The following is a 16591-nucleotide window of genomic DNA, read 5'->3' as shown; positions in this document are numbered from 1 at the left end:
ATTTTTAAAGCATTAATCTTAGCATGATGCAAAAGGTTTAGAAGAATAAAAACAACGGATACCTGAGGGTCGGGTAGAGAGGTGGAATTAGTCCTGTTTTCCTCTGCTTCTTGTTCTGTTAAGAGTTTGGGGAACTATCAATCAGAAACACTTCAAGTTAAGAACAAGTATAAGACATTTCTTTACTTGCTTTGCCAGTAAGAAAATGTAGCATGATTGAGTAAAACTGACTTTATATTCAGTATGAAAGCTTTGCATTCGTAAGTCTAAATTGATTAGAATTCATGTATGACTAGGTTATCCGGTATTTGAAATTTAATCTCTAAGTGTTTGGAAAAGTAATTCTAAGTAAGAATTCCTTGTAAGCCTCAACTTTGTCATCTGTAAATGGGAATAATAATAGTACCTACGTTATAGGATTCCTAGTGAGAATAAAATGAGAAAAATGTAAACTACTTAGAATAGTGTCTAGGTATGTAATGAGCACCAGGTGTTAGCTATTACCTTTTGAACCACAGATAACAATCATCTTATTGGGAAAATACCATTAGCATATGCTAGTTATAAAAACTTTGTCTAGAGCTATATAACTGGAGAGGTGACGGCATTTTACACTTTTCCTATTTTCAGGGGATATTGGATTAGGAATCATGTTTTCCCAATTCTAAGGAAATAAAACTTTGAAAGGAGTAGAAATCCTGTTTTTTCTAACTGTTTGAAAAACACTGTCTAAAAACACTTTGTGTTGGCGTAAAACATTTGCTATATTGTCTTAGTTCTATCACCTTCTTTCACTCGTCAACATTTCCATAAATTAAAATCATTTCAATAAAAGTTGTCATTAAGGTCATAAGTGTCTTGGGAGTTTCTGTATGCTCCACCTTTAGTTCACTTAACTGTGTGGCAATAACCTGGCTGGGAATTACTTAAAACCTTTTAAAAAGAAATAGCCACATAATCTGTGAGAAACAACTCATGCCAACTGAGTAGTAATAAATGCCGATTGATTTATTTTTAGCCTCTACCTTCTGGTGTGTGTCATGTGACATGGCAAAGATATTGAACAGGTTTGGGAAGTACGTTTTACAGGCCAGTGAGGTTTTGTTTGTTTGAAAGGGTGTAGTGATGATAGAACTAGTGTGGGTTTCTCTGTAGTTGCAACAAAGAGCACAAGACAGGCAAAGGCAATTGCTTGAGAATAATTTCCTGGGCTAGAATGTAAGTGGAAGTTCAACTTCAGACTGCTCCTGCTCAAAATGCAGAACCCCTTCATGGCCCTCATCTGCCTTGCCATAGTGCCTGAAGGTTCTGTCACTACAGAAGACCCTGCTGCTGTCTTCCAGCTCCTATTTTTTTATTTTTGGCTGCGTTGGTCTTCTTTGCTGTGGGCATGTTTTCTCTAGTTGCAGCAAGCGGGCGCTACTCTTCGTTGCGGTGCACGGGCTCCTCATTGCGGTGGCTTCTCTTGTTGCGGAGCACGGGCTCTAGGCGCGTGGGCTTCAGTAGTTGTGGCATGTAGGCTCAGTAGATGTGGCTCGTGGGCTCTAGAGTGCAGGCTCAGTAGTTGTGGCGCACGGGCTTAGTTGCTCTGCAGCATGTGGGATCTTCCCAGACCAGGGCTTGAACCTGTGTCCCCTGCATTGGCAGGCGGGTTCTTAGCCACTGCCCAGCGGGGAAGCCCTATATATATATTTTTGGTGAACCATTTTAAAGTTGTAGATGTTAGAACCCTTCACCCCTTAAGCATTCTGCATGTATCTCCTGAGAATAGGGGTTTTTTTCCCTACATAACTAGAATACTATTATCACACCTAAGAAAGTTGACAATAATTCTATAAATATTATCTATCATTCAGTCCATATTTAGACATCCCCAGTTATAAGGAAGTTTTTGTTTTTGTTTTTAATCTCTTTTAAGTCTCTTAATCTATAGGTTTCCTGAGAGAGTAGGCCAGCTCTTGAAGTCCTCTTGCCACAGGAAATGCGAAATATTGGGGTATGGAGTGTTCAGGAGGAATGGTTAGGGGTGCAGGCTTCAACCTCTCAATCTTTTGAGAGTTGCCTTCGGTTGCACATATATGCTTTACCTAGGTTATTAATCTGTTCTTCTGCGTTAAGATTTAGGATAAAGGCAAGGGCAAAATGACTTTTTTTCTTATTCCCTTTTCATTTTTACTCCTCACTTTGCTTTTCCTCCTTAGTGCTTGGCATTTCTGTGAAATGCCTTCTTTCTCTGAGCACAGTAATGATAGTCAGAATGGCTTTTAGTCAGGAAGATTAGCAGTGTCTTTTAAGTAAACTTTCAACAATAGAAACTAATTATTTGCCCATCAGTGGAGAAAAATATAGCTTCGTTCAAGATATGCCCACATTCACAGCCTTTTCTGAAAGTAATTGTCAACTCCTGAGACTTCCTTTGGGTTACCAAGAATGATGCAGGTTTCGGGCACTTGTCCTGCTAACCTAGCGCCTTCTGGTGAGAATAGTTTCCTGGAAACTTGTCCTGCCTTCCTCTGTGGCAGTTCCAATACCTTTTTGCTCCTTGAAGTTACTCTGAGGTATACACCTTGGAGTTTGCTTTATATTCTTGGTCATAGTGAGTTTAGCACCTGAATTAAAGCCTGCTTACTTGCTGTTGCTACTGTTGCTGCTTCTTCTCCTTCTTCTCTTTCTCCTCCTTCTTCGTCTGTTCTAACGGAGCTCTTTGTAACAATATCATTATAACATTAGTTCCGATATTTAGGAGGTAGATTGAGATGTAACCATACTGAGTTGTGTTAAAAGTTGGCATTTGGTTGTACATTTCTCCCGATTTCCACATAGCCCAGTTTGTCCTGGAAGATAGCAGTTTTATGGTTGTTTGGATACTTATTTACACAGTTATTTTTAACATATTGGTAAATTAGGAACTCAGCCATAAACTGATCTCTTTTTCTGAAATATGGGATATAATGTCATACCATTACTCACTAAGGGAATTTTAAAAATCGTACTATAAGGTTTCAGTGTCCCTTTCTTTTGGATGGTGTTCTAGATTAGAAAGATGTCTGATGGCTCACTTGTTAGTTGAAGAAGTTGGACAAGGTGACAACATTTCTTCCAACTTAAAAATTTTATAACTTGCTGTACATACTCATATATACATACATACGGAATTTCTAGAAGGATTCACAGTAAACTGGTAATAGTGTTTGACTCTGGCAACGGAGACTGAGGAATGCGGTTGTTAGGGTGACTTTTCGTTATGATCACCTTTTTTTTTTTTTTTTGGTGCGGTACGTGGGGGGCTCTCCCTGTTGTGGCCTCTCCCATTGCGGAGCACAGGCTCCAGACGCGCAGGCTCAGCGGCCATGGCTCACGGGCCCAGCCGCTCCGCGGCACGTGGGATCTTCCCGGACCGGGCACAAACCCATGTCCCCTGCATCGGCAGGCAGACTCTCAACCACTGCGCCACCAGGGAAGCCCTATGATCACTTTTGTACCATTTTTACCATGTGGATAGATTGTTTTCTCAAATTAAAAAAAAAAAAACTAGTATAAAAAGAACTGCAATTTGAATGTGTTCCTTGTTAAAGAAAAGTAACCTGAAATATATAATACTCAGTGGACTAAATATTATGCAGTTATTAAAAAGGACTCCAATATAGAAAAATTATGAATTAATAAATGAAAAATAAGCTATTATGTTTATGTAAAGTACACAGTGACATGTTAGATGATATATGAAGAAATGAAAGCAGTGATGTTGAGATAGTGAATGAATTTTGTTTTTTCAAAAAATCCTTTGGGAAAGTTAGTCATTCTTTAACTGACTTATTTTGTGAAAACTAAAGGGAACTTTAGTTCTAGAGCAGCCTTTGAGGCCCGAGGCCAAAGCCTAGTCAGGTTCCTGAAGAAAACAGTTGTGACTGGCAGAATCAGGAGAAAGCTGGAGATTAATTAGTACAGCAGTAAAACTGTACCTGCAGGCTCACAATGTAAGGATAATGATGATAATAGCTAACCTGGACTGCTTACCAAGTGCCAGACCTTTGCCAAGCGCTTTCCTCTCCTGGATTCTGTTAGTTCATTCCACAACCCCACCCACTCACCCCTCACTGGTAAGCTGTGGTGCCGTGATTGGAATCAGAACCTGTCAACCTGACTCTCACAAGAGTGTACACCAAGCTACTGATACCTGCCTGACTAGCAGAAAGGTCCACAGCTGCTTCAGTGTCTGGCCCCCTGCTGGCTCTGCCCTGGCTGGGAATGGTTCTGCCTCCTCCTCTGCTCTCTGCTCTCCTTAGAGAGCCAGTCGTACAGAACGGAGCCCAGCCTGCGCTGAAACCTGACGCTGAAGAATTCACAGCTTTGCCCAGTGTGTCTTCTCCTCCTAGCTCTGGGCCACTCACTTCCTGTTTCTCCTGCCAGTGGCCCTGTTTATTTTATCCCATTGTTCCTAAAACTGCAGGTGGATTTTTGTTTCTTGAGCTGGGGGAGGAAGACAACTACCAGGACTCCCTCAGCCACCCCTTTACCCGTGAAGGTACAGCCTAGGACAAAGTCCACACTTGCCACACGCTTTTTGGCTGTTGTCTTTTCTCCTTTGATAACTTCTTTTTTTCCTCCTACCTCCAATCTGCCACGAGACTGAACTATTTCCCAGAAATTCCTTTTTCCATTTCCAAAGTTTCATTGTCTACCTGTAGTTATTACCTCATAATTGTCAGCTTGTGCCTGAGTTAGTCCAAAATGAGGAGCAAAACAGCTTCCTTGTAGATGTCATCTGATGATAACATGACCATTTTACAAATTACCTAATTTCCTTTCTCGGAGCCCATTCCTTTACTGGGAACTCAGTGGAGGTCATGCCATCACAGAGAAGAGGCTGACCCAAGGCTGTGGTGATCTTTTACCCGAAGATCAGTTCTGAGGGAAAAGATAAAGCCACTGATGCTTGGGGTAGGAGTAAATCAGATTTTTAAAATACAATCTGTTTCACAAGACCCAATCTTTTTTTTTTTTTTTTTTGCGGTACGCAGGCCTCTCACTGTTGTGGCCTCTCCCGTTGCGGAGCACAGGCTCCGGACGCACAGGCTCAGTGGCCATGGCTCACGGGCCCAGCTGCTCCGCGGCATGTGGGATCCTCCCGGACTGGGGCACGAACCTGTGTCCCCTGCATCGGCAGGCGGACTCTCAACCACTGTGCCACCAGGGAACTCCAGCCCCGATCTTTAATTCAACACAAGTTACCTACCCAGCTGTGGCAGCCTGAAACATCAAACTGATTAATAGAGATGCGTTTTTAATCAAAGCATGCATTTTCATAGCCTCTAAGTCAGGGTACTCAAAGGTGAAAGTTTCACAACTTCCTTTTAAACTAAATTTGGCCTTGTTTTGTTAAATCTTAACTACCTGACATTTAACACAGTCTTAATTAAGCCTAGACTTCATTCCTGAGAGTCAATTTTGTTTACTCTTGATTTAGTTTATTTTCTAACTCCTTTCATTCTTCCTGCTTTGACACTCTAGAGGTGAGTTGGAGTTGAGATTTCGGCCCACTTTACTGACTTTGAAGCATTTAATGTTGGCCTGGGACCAGAAGAGCAGCTGGCTTCTGAAGGGCCACATTCAGGTTCAATTCGAGTGGAGGGCAACTTCTCCAACTGGGACTAATTTTGTGTTCTTTAGTTTCCCACAGTCAGATCACCCGCCTCTACAGCCGGTTCACCAGCCTGGACAAAGGAGAGAATGGGACTCTCAGGTAGGCAGTTCCGTTCTTTATTTTCTGACAACGTCTGAATAGCTGCCTTTATCCAGAGAGCAGACACAATAGGCATCTGGAATGCAGAGAACAGGGACCATTTCTTCACTCATCTTTGAGTATCATTGATCCACAGGGGACTTACATACTAAGCAGAACAATGAATTTACATTTATCACTAGGTGCTTGCTACTTTACTCCAGCTCCCCTTAGTTTGGGTGGCCATTGCTCTGGTCCTATGAATGTACCTTTGGGAATTTTGGCTCTCTCTGCTTGAGTTTTCCCACAGCTCTTTTCCAAACATGTTAGCTTTCAGGAGGCTGACCCATAGCAATCCAAGATGGTGTAGGTTGTTTTGTCCTTTCCCCTCTCATTTCCCAACCCAACCCATATTCCTAGGGTACATCAGTTTATATGTATTAATGTTAGATAAGATGTTCAGTATTTTCGTCTAGAGCAGTGGTTCTCAACTGATGGCTATTTTCCCTTGGGTGGCCAAATATCTGGAGACATTTTTGACTGTCACAGCTGGGGAATGCTACTGATGTCTAGTGGGTAGAGGCCAGGAATGCTGCTGAACATCCTAAAATGTACAGGACAATCCCCCCTAAATGTCAGTAGTGCCACAGCTGAGAAACTGGTCTTGAGTAAGTATATGATTTCTGAGTAATGTAATGCTGTATCATTTCATATTTGTAATTGTCTTATAGTCAAATGAAATATCTCCTTACCACCACCTCCCAACCTAACTCAGTAGCAGCATTTTGTTACTGTTGTTCCTCAGCTTTGATTGAATGATATAGAATGAAGCTCTTTGCCTTTCTGGCTGCTGTCAAGAAACAATGGAGGACTTCTTTAGAAGCCTTGTAGCATAGGTGTGGGGTGTAGCATGACAGGGAGAGGAATATAGTTGCTGAGCCTTTGTGCATAATCCTCAGGCAGAAGAGCTAGAAAATGGCTGATAAATCCATAGGGCCATGTTTGTTTAGGGCAAAATCTGGCTTCACTGAAAGCTGGAATTGACCAAAACCATGCTGCCCAGTCATTAAAGTCAATGACTACGGAATACCTATAACGTGCAAAGACCACACTAAGTACTTTTTCTTTTTTTTTACCACACTGCTCAGCATGCAGGATCTTAGTTCCCCGGCCAGTGATCGAACCTGAGCCCCCTGCAGTGGAAGCGCAGAGTCTTAACCGCTGGACCGCCAGAGAAGTCCCCTCTTTGTCTTTTTTTAATTGAGGCAAAATACACATAACATAATATTTCACATTTCAAAGTGTACATTTTAGTGGCATTAAGTACATTCACAACACTGTATAATACGTTTATATATTACCACAGTCTAGTTGCAGAACAGTTTCATCAGCTCAGATGGAAACCTCATACCCATTGAGCAGTCATTTCCCATTCCTCTCTCTATGGACATTTCATATAAATGGAATCATGCAGTATGTGGCCTTTTGTTTTAATTCTCTTGGGCATATACCTAGGGGTAGAATTGTGGGTCACATGGTAATTTTATGCTTAATTTATTGAAGACCCACCAAACTCTTTTGCACAGCTCTTTACTGTTTTACATTCCCACCAGCAATGTAATGAGGGTTCAAATTTCTCCACATCCTCATCAGCACTTATTATCTCTCTTTTGATTTTAGCTATTCTAGTGGATGTGAATGGTAGATCACTGTGGTTTTGATTTGCAGTTCCCTAGTGGCTAATGATGTTGAGCATCTTTTCTATGTGCTGGTTGACCATTTGTATGTCTTCTTTGGAGAAATGCCTATTCAAGTCCTTTGCCTATTTTTTAACTGGATGTTTGTCATTTTGAGTTTTTTGTATGTATATGTATACACACACACAATATATATATATGTATTTTTTGTTATATTTATACAAAATGAAAAAGAAAGAAGGGACTTCCCTGGTGGTCCAGTGGTTAAGACTGTGCACTTAACCCACTGCAGGGAGCACGGGTGCGATCCCTGGTCAGGGAACTAAGATCCTACATGCCGCGCAGTGCAGCCAAAACAAAACAAAACAAAACAAAATGTGTGTGTGTGTAACAATAGATAGAAATGTAAGAGTCAGACTTTATTTTTTGGCCTGTGGATATCTAGCTGTTCCAGCACCATTTGTTGAGGAGACTATATAAATTTGTATTAGAAAAATTAACAAGACTAGAAATTTCTATTTTTCCTTCAGCCCAAATACTTGAATAATTTACTTGAGTTTGGGATTACGTCTTCCTCATAAATTCAGATTTAACCACTAAGTGAAGCTATAGAATTCACATTAGTTTTTTTTTTTTTTCCTGCGGTACGCGGGCCTCTCACTGCTGCGGCCCCACCCCCCCCACCCCCCGCTGCGGAGCACAGCCTCCGGACACGCAGGCCCAGCTGCTTTGCGGCATGTGGGATCCTCCCGGACCAGGGCACGAACCCGTGTCCCCTGCATCAGCAGGCGACTCTCAACCACTGCACCACCAGGGAAACCCTTCACATTAGTTTTGAGTCCTTTTCTTCTTTCTAGAAAGGGTGATTTGTAAATGTGTGCTTTAATCACTTTCATTGTTTGCTGGAAAACAATGGAAAATCTTTTGTAAAAGGAGCTGTTTCTCCTCAGAAGAGGTGAAAACTTTCCATGTGTCAGTTAGTCTTACCTGCTCCTTAAAATCTAGGCAAGATTTGCTCTGCCCCTAAAACATAATTTCACACTCTATGGAAAGCCAGTGAACTAACTCACTCATTTGATAGGTATTTATTGAATACCTATGATGCACTAGGCACTGCTTTCTGTTCTGGTTTCTACAAATTCTTGGTAGGGGAAGAGGTGGTAGGAAATGATAGGGTAACTTTTGATTTCATGGTTACCTGAGTCTAGCTGATTCTTTTGTATTCAGCATTACAAAGCAGTTGGTCTGAAATCTGTTCTTTGATCTCCATCATGGTTTGGATTAAAATACGGGAAAAGCCCCAAGCCACCTTGAGTGCAAGAAGAAATTACCCCATTGTACTACATAGTAAACAACTAGCATGTTACAGTTAACCCTTGAACAATGCAAGGGTTAGAGGTGGTGACCCTCTGCACAGTCAAATCCGAGAATAACTTATAGTCTGCCCTCAGTGTACGTGGTTCCACATCTGCAGATTCAACCAATGATGGATCCTGTAGTACTGAAGTATTAACTATTGAAAAAAATCCATGCGTGGATGGACCCACACAGTTCAAATCCATGTTGTTCAAGGGTCAACTGTGTATATATCAATAAATCATTTTGTTGGACCCTCCCAATATCAGGGATTTCACAGTGGCTGTGCCTCCGACAATGGCCATCTCAGCCCCTGGCCATCTTGTTATAGATTGTCGTCCCCTCTCCCCCAACCCCATCTTTTCTACTCCCTCCAGCCGTAGACATAACCTGGTAAACTCAGAATTCTTTTATAGTAATAGAGTGATTTATCTCTCTCCAGCCTTTACCGCCAGACTCAGCTCAAGGCCTGTCTTGACCTTTCTAGAACCCATCAGGGTGCTCAGCCGAATATAAGTTACCTCCAGTCTTTTTGTTACCTTTAACATGCCCCACTTTCCTAAGGAAGTTAGTAGGAGAAATATTTTTCCTTCCACATTTTCTTCACTTTCCTCTCCCAAGATGCTCTATGTCTGCGGCTTGAAGCCAAATTCTGCAGAGTGAAAGACTATAGTGTACTGTCCAAGGCTTTCTGTACTCCTTTTTTTTAAATTTAATTTAATTAATTAATTTATTTATTTATTTTGCCTGTGTTGGGTCTTCGTTGCTGTGTGCAGGCTTTCCTCTAGTTGCAGCGAGCAGGGGCTACTCTTCGTTGTGGTACGCAGGCTTGTCATTGTGGTGGCTTCTTTTGTTGCGGAGCACGGGCTCTAGGTGAGCGGGCTTCAGTCGTTGTGGCGCACGGGCTTCAGTCGTTGTGGCGCACGGGCTTCAGTAGTTGTGGCGCACGGGCTTCGTTCCTCCGCGGCATGTGGGATCTTCCTGGACCAGGGCTCGAACCCGTGTCACCTGCATTGGCAGGTGGATTCTTAACCACTGCACCACCAGGGAAACCCCTGTAACTCCTTTTTTTAAAGTGTCAGTCTCAGTGGGATCATGAAGCAGAAACTATAGAAGGCTTTGGTTAGAAATGGAGCTTCTGCAAAATGCTTTCAGAGATTTACCCCCAAAGTATGTTTTGTAGAACACTAGTTCCTTGGCCTACCAATAGGTGTTGAGTTAAAATGATTGGTAATCTTTAGATCGGTATTTCACAGAATATAAATATATACTATAACCTCAACAAATTTTACTTACTTCAGGTGCCATTATTTTGAGTGAAATATTTCTACCACTGCCATTGAAATTGGTCTTTGAAAAGCCAGCTGGGTCCTATAAGGTGCCCTGAAATGGTCCTTTGTAGGTCAGATCAGGGTGAGAGCCTGGTCGTTATCTGGATACAAAGGTTTCTTTTGTTTAAGTATCCTTGGTGCTGATCTAATCTGTGTTAGATGTCAGGATAATGACTGCCCTTTGAGGAGGGGAGCAGATAGAGACAAAAGGAACATGAAGGAGGTATCTGGGTACTGATAGTAATCAATTTTTTGATTTGGGTGCCGGTTATAATCTTCACTTGGTGAAAATTCATCATACCGAATGCTTGTGATTTCTGCTCTTCCCTGTATGTATGTTATACTTCATTAAAAGTTTACTTTAAAAATATCCTGTGCATTGAGCAATTTTTTTGAGCAATTTTAATATTGGATTTTTGTCAGATACTTTTTCTCAGATAATACCATGATGAAAACTATTCCTGGATGGTAAATCCATGCAGGTTAAATTGACTACAGGGGACAGTACAGACCAGTTAAACTCTGCAAGAAAGTTATTACTGAAATTACTAGTTGGCTGTGTTGTTATATATCACTTTAAAAAAGATTACCTCTAGGGAATTCCCTGGCGGTCCAGTGGTTAGGACTCAGCGCTTTCACTGCCGGGGGCCCAGGTTCACTCCCTGGTTGGGGAACTAAGATCCCAAATGCCGCAAGGTGCAGCCAGAAATAAATAAATAAACAAACAAACAAACAAATAAATAAATAAGATTACCTATAAATTCTAAGAGATTGTTTCCTGAATGGTAGCCATTTATCTGCTTAAAAACTAAGTGCTTTTGAGACTCATTTTCTTCTTTGACTTCATCCAAGAGGGCAGATGATTTCAATATCCTGGATAAGCACTTACTTTGTACACAATGGTATCAGTCATTCCAGAATGGAGTTTCACAGAACCATGATGCCAGTCTAATTCTCATTCTTTTAGTAGATAATCTTTTTTTTTCCTCTCTGAAACCTTCAAATATCTCCTCCTGATGTTCTGAAATTTCACAAAGTTGTACCTTTTTGTAGGTTATTTTTCATTATTCATTGCTCAGTATCAGGTGAACCTTCTCAATCTAAAAATACATCCTTTAGGGATGTCCCTGGCAGTCCAGTGGTTAAGACTCCACGCTTCCAATGCAGGGGGCGAGGGTTCAATCCCTGGTTGGGAAACTAAGATCCCACATGCTATGCAGCATGGCCAAAAAAAAAGTTAAAAATATGTCCTTTAGCTGGAAAGTTTTCTTCTGCTATTTCTTTACTTCCTCCCCCTCTTATTTCTTTATTGATTTTCATGGCATTTCTGTTGGTTGGCTATTGGACCACCGTGACTCAGTTTTCTCTCATATTTTCTGATTTTTTTCCATTGCTTTCTGACAGATATCCTTGAATTTATTTTGTAGACCTTTTGATGAACTTATCCACAGTCATATTTTTAATTTCCAAGAAACTGTCTCGTTCTCTGACCTCTGCTCTATCATAGTAGCTTATTTTTATTTTACAGATGCAAGAACTTATCAAATATCTATTGCGTTACTTACTAGAATCTTTCAGAACTCCTTTTTGTTCCCTGAATTATGATTATCTCTATTCATCTTGATCCTACTTTTTTATGTTATTGATTTTCCCAAAATGCCGGTAAGTGTTGGTTGTCCATTCATATTTATGAAAAAGTGTGGATGGATTACTGTAGAAAACTGGCATGGGCTTGTTTGTGGTTGCTTTCTCCACAGGTCTTTGCCTGGATGGAAGGACTGACTTCAAGCCCTCTATACTCTGAGCAGGGCCAGTAAGTTGCTAGACCTCACTTTAGGGCATACGGTCAGGGAGCAAGGGGACAAATTTGCAGCTCTCTTCCCCAAATAAAAGGACTGTGTTCCTGGGGAGCCAGCCTCCAACACTTGGCTGAAACCCTGCCCAGGTGGATCTTTCAGTTTCTTTCCATAGCAGTTCTCCATTTTTATCCTGGGGACAAATGGTTTTATATTCTTGGGATGGGTCCTGGCAACAGTGGGCAGCTGACCCATTCTTAAGAGTTCCTTTAATTAGTTTTTGTAACTGCTACTTCCCTCACCTGGCAAACCTGAAAAAAAATTGTATTACCAAGACAAAAAAAATCATTTTTATCAATTTAATTTAAAATATCAAATGTTTTAGATAACGGAAATTATTATCATTTCAATGTTAATAAATATAAATAATTACATAATAAATACAAATAGTAAATGATTTATCTCTATTATACTAAAATGTGGAAAACTTTTTTTAAAAATTAATTAATTATTTTATTTATTTGGTTGTGCCAGGTCCCAGTTGCGGCTCCAGGCCTCCTTAGTTGCAGCAGGTGGCCTCCTTAGTTGTGGCATGCAAACTCTTAGTTGCAGCATGCATGTAGGATCTAGTTCCCTGACCAGCGATCGAACCCGGGCCCCCTGCATTGGGAGCGTGGAGTCTTATCCACTGCGCCACCAGGGAAGTCCCCAGAAAACTGTTTTCTTAATTGAACGTGTGTTCCTACAGGTATGTCCAACTAGCAGACTTTAATGTCCTCATTATGTATGTTATCTAAGCATCTACCCTGGGTGCTTAAAATATAAGAAGTTAACTTTGAGGCTACATCTCTGTATAAGAGAAAGAACTTGGCATCTACCTTGGGTCCTTAAAATATAAGAAGTTAACTATGAGGTTACATCTCTGTATAAGAGAAAACTTGCACAGTGAAGATCAGTGTAGAGGGTTGGCATTTCTGGTTACTGAGGTCTCTAAAACTGGTTTCCCAGAGCATCTCTGTGCTTGTACATATCTGGAAAACAATTCTTCATTGTGAATTTTTTGGCCATAAAAAATGCCATTATACATGGTTCTGCCTACTACCAGTAATAATGTCTTAATCCTCAAGGAAGATTTTCCTAGGTATACTATGAGATAGAATATAATATTGGTATGTTTTTTAATGAGCACACAAAAATTTGCATTTTGAATGAATTATAACACTTGTGGTATGTGAGCTGCTTGGAGTATTTCTTTTTCTCCATTAGATTTGTGTTGGCAGACAAATTTGAGAAGCTGAGTTCTAGAGGTAGTGTCCAGATGATCTCCATTCCACTATAGAACAACCAGCAATAATAAACTGTACATTGTTTGACAGTTTATAAACTATTTTTTATACCCTTTCATTTTTATATTTATATTTTCAACTGTATTCCCCTTGATCTTATAGACCCCATTTTATATACAATCTAAATTCTAAGAGTAAAGTTTAAGTGTCGTAAGACAAGGTTTAGGTCCTTATTGACATTGGAAGTCCACGACTAGATTCTTCATTGAGACCCAAGGGGTTAGGCTAGGTTGTGGACTCAGCACCTGATACTAGGCCTGGTATTTAAACTGTATCTTTTTGCAGCTAAAATTACTTAAGCTCATTAGACATTAAACTGAGGTATGTGGCCTTGCAATTCAAATCAGCCTTAATCTTCATTTAAAAGGGACTAATTATTGTTTCTTAACCTCTGTCAAAGAGGAACTACATTGTGTTGATAATGTAGACTTTGTATTATAGAACACATTATATAATAAGAGCTTAGTACATGTTTGTTGAATTAAACAATCAGGACCTCAGTAATTTTCTTTCTTTCATCATTTTAAGCAAACTAGTTATCTTATGAATGGCTTCTTCTAATTCATTAACTGATATAAAAATTATTACCCTAAATGATGAAAGAAGATTAGAATCTGGAGTTATTGTACCAGAACTTTGTGCTTAGTCCCCTGGGTCATTTTCTACGCCTGTAGAAAATGACCGGATGTGGTGGAGATGAGCTTGTTGAATTAATTAAGCACCCTGTCAATGTTAAACCACGAGAGGACCAGAGAGTTGAAGGCTCCTGGGTAAAATACGAACATTTCGTTAGCTTCTAGTGCAAAGAGGGTGAAGGAATAAGTTTTATCTCTTCTGTTAGTAAATGTCTTGAAGGCAGGAATCACCTTTTGAGTTTGTATTCCTTTTCCCCCCTTTTTATCTGGAAATAATTTCAAACTTACAGAAAAGTTGCAAGAATAATGCAAAGAACTTCATATACTCGATACCCACATTTGCCACTTGTTAACATTTTGCCACATACTTCAGTGTGTATTCCTTATAACAAGGACATTCTCATTTCAAAATCAAGAAATTTAGCATTTTGATACAGTACTATTATATAATATTCCATATTCTATATGGTCCATATTCCATTTTTACCTGTTGGCTCAGTATTGTCCTTCATAACAGTTGTTTTTCCTAGTCTAGGATCATGCATTGAGTTCAGTTGTATGTCTCTTAAGTCCTCTTTGATCTAGAACAATGCTCTGCCTTTCTCTGTCCTTTATGACATTGATATTTTGTACATATATTGTCTTTGTTGTAGGTAGCTTTATATTTTTGGCACAGAATATCAACCAAAGAATTTTTTTAAAAACAGTTACTGAACACTTTTTGGGAGAGCACCTTTCAAAAAGTTTATGTACTATGGGAAAGAAGTGTGGTTTTTTAGGAAAAAGAACATGTGCTTTGACTTACAGACTTAGATTTAAATTGCAGTTCTGCCACTTTTTACCTCGGTAGCACTGGACGTGTTACTTTATCTCACTGACTCTCAATTTCCTCTGCTCTGGGTCTTCCCTGGGAGTCCAGTGGTTAAGACACTGTGCTCCCATTGCAGGGGGCATGGGTTCGATCCCTGGTCAGGGAACTAAGATCTCGCATGCCACATGGCACGGCCCAAAAAAAAAAAAATCAATTTCCTCAGCTCTAAAAGTGGTGACATAAAGAAATGAGATGAAGTATATAAACAGAGTTAGAATGGCACATAATGTATATACAGTGAATGATAACTAACAATATTCACTTCAGCAGACTTCCAAGTTCTGAGAGGATGACTGCTCTTGCCATATTCTGTGGTTAAATACTTCTAGTCTGTAGAAGGCAATGGAGAAAAGGCCAGTCAGTTAGTTGTCATATTTTATGCTTTTTTTTTTTTAGCTGCACCAGACCTTAGTTGTGGCACATGGGATGTTTAGTTGCAGCATGTGGGATCTTTTAGTTGCGGCATACAGGATCTAGTTCCCTGACCAGGGATTGAACTCAGGCCCCCTGCACTGGGAGCGTGGAATCTTAACCACTGGATCACCAGGGAAGTCCCTGTCGTGTTTTATTCTCTACTTAGATGTAAATATCACCTAAGAATTCCTTGCATTTCATAAGTGCTGTATATCTTCTTATCAAGGGTACAGAGGACCCTCTGAATTTTTCCTCCCATATTCAACTCTGCAGTGTTTGATACTTTGCAGTTGCTCTTCATTCTCCAAACTTACTAAGTACAAAATAGTAATGTTCAAGGAATCATTTACAGGGACAGCTTAGTATTTGCTTGTCAGTTGGTTTACTGACATAACCTGTGTGCTGAATTCACTAGAATGTGGCATAGTCAAACCTGGCTTCTTCCACTCCAGAGCTGGTGCAAGAAACACTTGGCAGCTATTAAAGTGCTATTCTTTGCAGTTATTTGGTATAATTTGCCACAGAAGTAAATTCCAGGAGGTAATATCCTTGCTAGGTTGTACTCTAGCATGACTGAAGGAGTTCATGCTAAGGGCCAATGGTCTCTAACCCAAGGTGATTCTCTTGGCAGCCGGGAAGACTTTCAGCGGATTCCAGAACTTGCCATCAACCCACTGGGGGACCGGATCATCAATGCCTTCTTTCCAGAGGGGTGAGTCCCTGCATTTATTGGGCTTCCTTTCTGAGGCTAATCTGGAATGTTGCTATCGGTTGGGTCATCTCAGACCATGATCCTCCTGATTACATTAGGCCTCTCTAACTCGATCATATCTAAAATATCTCTACCCTCATCCTTGTTTTAAACTTCAGATAGGTCTATTAGCCCATCTTCAAAGTTGTCTTTAATCTCTGTTTATCTTTGATGTAAAACTAAACATTTTTAAAACTTTTATTTGGAAATAATTTCAATTTACAGAAAAGTTGCAAAATTTGCAAACAGTATGAGGAACACCTGTACATCTTTTACCCAGAAGCATCTGTTGTATTGTTAACATTTTGCCTCATTTGTGTATGCTCTCTGTCTCAGTCCTAGCTAATAAAAACTTCATTCAGGCCACATACATAATTACTACAAATTTTCTAGTAGTCACATTTAAAAAGTAAAAATAAACACGTTACATTAATTTTGGATGAACAAGTTAAATTAACTTTGGCAATATATATTTTATTTAGCCTGATATATCCAAAATATTATTCAATATGTTATCAATATTTTAAAAGTATTATTATATTGTATATTCTTTTTCATATTAAGTCTTTGAAATCTAGTGTGTAATTTATACTTACCACACCTATCAAGTGCTGTAATAATATTAATATAAAATATTATGTATTCTTTTTTCCAGCTTTATTGAGATGTGAC

At 39.9% G+C, this 16591-nt stretch overlaps 1 protein-coding gene across 1 annotated transcript in view; it reads left to right on the top strand.

Annotated features, from left to right (window-relative positions):
* The window catches only part of CHP1 (calcineurin like EF-hand protein 1), a 36729-nt gene that overhangs the window by 2431 nt on the left and 17707 nt on the right, over window positions 1–16591 (top strand). The window contains exons 2-3 of the mRNA XM_030842988.2: window positions 5671–5743; window positions 15800–15880. Of these exons, the coding sequence (XP_030698848.1) occupies window positions 5671–5743; window positions 15800–15880 (154 nt within the window). The remainder of the gene's footprint in view (window positions 1–5670; window positions 5744–15799; window positions 15881–16591) is intronic.

The sequence above is a fragment of the Globicephala melas genome, chromosome 2 (assembly GCF_963455315.2).
Source record: "Globicephala melas chromosome 2, mGloMel1.2, whole genome shotgun sequence".
NCBI classification, from domain to species: Eukaryota; Metazoa; Chordata; class Mammalia; order Artiodactyla; family Delphinidae; genus Globicephala; species Globicephala melas.
Note: the sequence above shows the minus strand (reverse complement) of the source record. Positions and strands in the feature narration are given on the sequence as shown.